We start from the raw sequence: 6,078 nt of genomic DNA, 5'->3' as shown, positions 1-6,078 counted from the left end.
ATATATATATATATATATATATATATATATATATATATATAGACACACACATGAAAGATTGTGTGAGTATATGAGTTAAGGTGAGAAGTTTAAGAAAAGATTTGAACCATTGATCATTTTTAATTTCACCACATCCTATGAATTGCATTTATCACGAAAATTGATCCAGGTGCATCTCGGTGCATCGTATTAATATTGATATTCAATTAGAATTGATCTGAATGTGAAAATCTTTTCTCAACATAACTCTTCATCTTACCAGAGCCCAACTCTCTCTCTCTCTCTCTCTCTCTTTCTCTCTCTCTCTCTCTCTATATATATATATATATAGGGGAGCGTTCAAATAAAAACCACCCAATTTGTATAAACTGTGAAAACCACATTCAACCAATCATAATTTTTCATTTTGTTCATTTTTTTTGTAATTATGAGTGGTTGATTAACCATTTTTATTTTGGAGGGTATTAATCATGGATATTATCGTTTTCATTATTTTAATTATAGAGAAATACATGAAACAGTTTCATTAAATATTATATGAAATAAATTCATCAAGAAAAATATTATATGAAACAATTTCACAAGATTAAACAATTTCATGAATTTTTTTTCATAAGATTAAACAATGAAATGGACGTATGAGGGTGGTTTGTACAGTTTACACAAATGAAGGCGGTTTTCATTTGATCATTCATATATATATATATATATACTTTGTAATTTGTTAGTTTGTGGTTGGTAAAACATTTTGCTGAAAGATTAATAGATAGAATTCTGAAATTGTAGCAAAAGTTGCGTTAGAAAGGAATCCAAAGCAAATACTTTTACTTATGCTTTGCATCGGAAAATGTGTATTAATTTGTGCGAGGAATTTGTACAAAAATAACGTCGTTTTCAAAGCAAGTAATATTCTTCTTTCCGGAACATTTCTACGAATTACAATATAAACCTACACTTTTCACTATTATCAAACTCCATATTTATTAATGAATAACCTGTTTTTTTTTTCAATTCATCACCAACTTATCAAATTAAGAACTCTCTTAAAAATTCATAATCACAGTTTTATAAGCACCTCCTTTTTGTGGATGTAATTGATTATAATTAATATATTAATAGTTATAAAGTCCAGGAATTAAATAAAAGTTAAGAAAAATATCACTTCTCACAAACTTTATGGTAAGAATCAAAGTTTTTATTCAATCACCAAAAAGATACGAGGTTTTTATAAGAAAAATCTCCACAAAGTTATAAAACACTATATTTTGCTACTAAGAAGTTATATTGGAGATGCTATTACTATTAAGTCAACCCCTAAGTTATTAATTTGACTTCATTTAAAAGAAAACCAACGTTGTTACATTACGGATGAAACCTAATGGGTTACTCTAACGTGTAAAATTATGGAACCAATTTGTAGGTGTATGTGGTGCCATGATTGAGCCAATTTGCCATTGGTATGACCACCACCTCACATGGCTCCACAAGGGTCTTGGACCCGACTCGTCCCTTTCATGCATTCAAAACCATGGACCGCATATGCTCATTACTCAACACGTTTAGTAAAAAAAATTTGGATGGTTACATATTTTAATAGAAAAATATATGATTATTAATAAAATAGTTTAGCTTAATCTGTAATAATGATATAGTAGGTTAATTCTTTATAGACTAAAGTTGATGTAAGTAACATGATGTTGATCGCTAGTAATTATTGTAAGCCATTTTTAACTTACTAAGTTTACTTGTAGTAAATGACACTATTGATAGTTTATCACCACACTAATAGATGAAGAAGTAATATTATGAGATTCAGTAATTTTTTTTTATTAATATAAGATATTTAAAAATAATATTTTTTGGATTTGTCTGATCGGCTCTTTTAACTTTGACAGTCATTGTACTTTAGGGTACTATTTGATAGATGTGGGCACAATGAGAAGGGTAGATTGAATATGGACCGATCTATCATATAGTTGGGTTTTAAAAAGACTCATAAATCTCTATTTCGTTATAGTCGAAAGTTTGAGACATGATTCAGGTATTAGTTTTCAGAGTTTTTTTTAAATATCGTTATTGTTGTATTTACTTTTAGAGTTTTTGTATCTTGTAAAGTTTTTAACAACATATAATTTCTTCGTCAAATTAAGTTTCAACATTACATTCAGTCTGAATTTATGTGTAAATTTATAAAAAGAATTTATATATATATATATATATATATATATATGTTTTAACCACATTAAAATTAAGGTCCAACCCCATAAATTTTGTTAGCCCAAGTTCAACGTTAATTTTTTTTATATAATTTGTTTTTTTTTCCCATTAATTGATAATTGTGAATTATTAGGATCAGAGTTTTTTCTGTAATGTATAATTATTAGGGTTAGGGTTTGTTAGTTGACGTCAAATTGTTAACCTTTTGTTGTTAACTTTTAGGGTTAGAGTGAATTTATCTCATAAACTAGATATAAATATAAAAAAATCTAAAAAGTCATGCTAAAAAATTAATTAGAAAAATTTAAATTGATTTGAATTTCCTACTTTAGTTTTGGAAAAAAAATGTATTTATTAAGTACACGACACTTACATTGGTTACGTCACTTACGTGCATCTTTTTTATGCAATTGAGATGGAATTATACAGAACTCAGGTGACATTTGGCTTAAAAGAACTTTTTCTAAATCAAACTCATTCCAAAAAAAAATGAAATTGAAATGAGAAGTGGTCAATTGATATGTCCGGTTGGCACGGAACAAAATGAGATCACTATTCAATTCATTTGTGAATTTTATTTTCATATGTGAGTTCATTTTTGAAATATACAACAATGGTTTTTATTCGTTAATATAAAAATAGTAATTAATAGCACCGATATTGAGAGTTTTCGAACTATGGCCCAAGGATCCACCGTTTAGTTGCCGACATGTTTGTTACACAATTCAATTCACGGGGACAAAAACCCAATGCCTTCGTCATATAAGAAATATTTATTTTTAGTTCCGACAAAAAATCAGATGCATTTTAATATTCATTTTCCAAATATTATGTCATTTTCACATAACCAAATGGAAGGCATATAATAGAATCATTAGTTCCAAACCGTTTTGGTGTGCAATATAAAATAAATAATTGTCATTGAAATTATTTGTTATTAAGTAACAAAGACCCAATTTGAAACTGCAAAAGTAACATGTTTTAGGACTTGAAACTTATTGCCATTATTTTGAAATAAAGTACATTGATATCTTAAATTGGCAATTATATATGTCATTAATGTGACCTCCTTAGCTACTCAATATTAAATGAGTATGTTACCTCAACCACTTTTTTTCTTCAACTCTTTTTGTGCTTTCTTCATTTCCTTAGATGTCGGTTGGTTGGATTTTCTTTTCCATTTTATTAATTTTTAAGTATTTAAGAAACTGAGTTGTTATTTATCGGCAGATTAATAAGTTGATCAATGTTGAAGACTGTATGCTATTATTTTAGTAATTGTTATAAAATATAATAGCAACTACATTAGTTTAAGACATTATTTATTTTTACCTTAAAATTTGGATTGGTACAATTGATAATTCATCGTGGGCTTGCATCGTGTAACACCCGAAAAAGAAGGGGAAATGAAAAGATTGTAACTTTAGTTGGATCAGAAATAAATTAAAATGGATCAAGATGGCAGAGATATAAAGTGGAAGGACCTGTTTTGCCAAGTCCTACAAGTTTGAAATTCAATCGTAGATGGTTTTCTTTTTATCAATTTAGCGGCAGTAGTTTCCGGGACGTTTTGGCACCCATTTAAGCATTGTTTGAGTAATATTTTTACGCCATTTTAGTTCTTCTATATGTTTCGAGCAAAACCATGTTGGTGATACGAAAAATGATTGAGATTTGAGAGAGAACTTGATCAAGGAACGAATTATGGTTCACATGAGATTAAAGCAATGAATTTGGGGACTGGGAGCGACCAAATGACGTGTAAGCCTACACTAGCTTGAGGTAAGTTTAATGTGATTTAAAACGAGATGCATATAATAGTATAATATTTAGTATTTTATCATGAAGGTATTTTTGTTGTGATTTTAGATATATTATGACACATTCATAAGGGTGCGTTTGGTGCGCAGACATGACAGAACAGGACAGGACAGGACATGGTAGGACAGGACAGGACAGGACAGCTGTTCAGCGTTTGGTAAGACAGGACAGGACAGGGCAGAACTGGTTAAAATGACCAATTTACCCCCAATGAGCAATCAGAAACAACAATCAGAAACAGCAAACATGAATCAAAAACAGCAAACATTAATCAAAAACAGCAAACATGAATAAAAACAGCACACAAAATGCAGTAGCAAACATGAATCAAAAACAACAAACATGAATCAAAAACAGCAAACATGAATCAAAAACAGCAAACATGAATCAAAAACAACAAACATGAATCAAAAACAGTCGCAAACAAAATCAGAAACATGAATCAAAAACCAGCAAACAAAATGAATCAGGTGCTGTTTTAGCATATATGAACAACTACAAGATGCATCAGATTTCATCAAACCCAGCTCACGAATTCAAGAAAACAGCGAACACAATCATCAATTAGTTGAAATTGCAAGAAACCCACTTTGCTGCTAACAGAAAATAACTCTAAGGAATTGTAAATCAGACCTCATTTTCATGGAGGAGCATATTAGGTATTCCCTTATTAACAGGGAACCTTCGACCAGTCTCCGGGCAAACGAGCGTGCCTTCCTCGAGGTGAAGCTCTAGGAGTGCATGGTGGAACTTCTGCAAGAACTGAGAATCGAGCACCGAAGGATCGGGGACTTCGTCAGGGAGTTCATCGTATCCCATGGTCTTTGAAGCGTCAGCTAGGGCTTTCCAATCGATCTTGGAGAACATGTTCTTGAGGAAATCAGGATTGAAATCGACTTGCTTCTCGACGACTCTTTCTGCTTCGATTAGGAGAAGGAAGCCATTGATTACTCCCTCGACGACTCTTTCTGCCTCATCTTGTTATTCGTTTCTCCGGCGGCGGCGGTCAGGGAGAAGGGATGTCGCCGTCGAGATGGAGAAGGAGAAGGTTAGGGGTGCCATGGAGTGGAGGCGGCTTTGGCAGGTGCAGGGGCGATGTGGGGAAGAAAGGGGGAAGGGGTAGTGGGGTAAAAATGTCTCTGTTCCACTTAGTTCCAGGGGTAGGAAGAGAACAGCCGTGTCCCATCCTTGTACTAGTTAGTTCTACTTAGTTCTACATTAAACCACACCAAACGTAGGACAAATCTGTTCTGTTCTGTCCTGTCCCATCCTGTCCAACGTACCAAACACACCCTAATTGTACAGTCTTTTAAACATGAAAAAGCCCGCTATGTGTTGATCGAGGAATGAGTTGTGCATGTTGAGCTATTCATACTAAGTCAGGCACATGTGTGGTTTTGTAGAAGTTACAAATACCATGAAGGTGTCTCTGTACATTGTTCGTCTAGAAAGAAGATACAAGTACCATGAGGGTGCATTTGTACACGGTTCGTCCAAGAAGAAGGTACATGCACCGTGAGGGTGCCTCTGTACATGGTTCATCCATAAGAGTTATTCAAAACCAGTACATACCGTGGCCACTATATATTGTTAAGTCATATGATGTAGTTGACTCTCACACTGCAACAGTTCAATTGAGGTATCATGTGTGTTGAGTTGTATTATTTTGCATGCTTGGAAGATGTGCAAAGTTTATATATTAGTTGTTTGTTTTCAGCATTTCATGTGATAGACTTGGTTGCTGTTGCTTTGGATCATTTCAGTCTGCTAGTTTGTAAAGCGTTTGATCAGATGTTTAAGTCCTCTACTGCGAATATTTGTAAAATATTTATGGTTGCAGTTTTATTTAGTTGATGGTTTAGTTTAGTCACAACCGAAAAAATGGGGTGTGACGTATTGGTTGAAATCAATATATCTTTTTTAAGTAATAGAAAATAAAAATGTGTTCCACAGTACATGTAATAATAACATTAAAAACAATGAGAACAAAGGGCTCACTTTTTAACGTGTTAGAGTATCTTCAGCCATTGTGTTATATTG

General features: G+C 32.4%; 1 protein-coding gene across 1 annotated transcript; it reads right to left on the bottom strand.

The window, feature by feature from the left end:
* Positions 1-4,665: 4,665 nt before the first annotated feature.
* Positions 4,666-5,573, bottom strand: LOC112521033 (multifunctional methyltransferase subunit TRM112 homolog A-like). The gene is made up of 2 exons (XM_025129662.1): positions 5,504-5,573; positions 4,666-5,015 (listed from the first exon to the last, which is right to left on the bottom strand). Exons 1-2 carry the CDS (start codon positions 5,571-5,573, stop codon positions 4,666-4,668), a joined length of 420 nt encoding a protein of 139 aa, XP_024985430.1.
* Positions 5,574-6,078: the final 505 nt, after the last annotated feature.

Source organism: Cynara cardunculus, assembly GCF_001531365.2.
Source record: "Cynara cardunculus var. scolymus isolate 2C chromosome LG 11, CcrdV1, whole genome shotgun sequence".
Taxonomy (NCBI): domain Eukaryota; kingdom Viridiplantae; phylum Streptophyta; class Magnoliopsida; order Asterales; family Asteraceae; genus Cynara; species Cynara cardunculus.
This window is presented reverse-complemented; position numbering and strand designations above follow the sequence as displayed.

What these genes read in the sequence shown, in the direction of transcription:
- LOC112521033 (XM_025129662.1), bottom strand. Translation starts at nt 5,573, where the DNA reads ATGTACAGAGGCACCCTCACGGTGCATGTACCTTCTTCTTGGACGAAC. An exon ending in TGTACAAATGCACCCTCATG is followed by an intron (nt 5,016 to 5,503) that starts GTACTTGTATCT and finishes ACGAATAACAAG; the next exon opens with ATGAGGCAGAAAGAGTCGTC.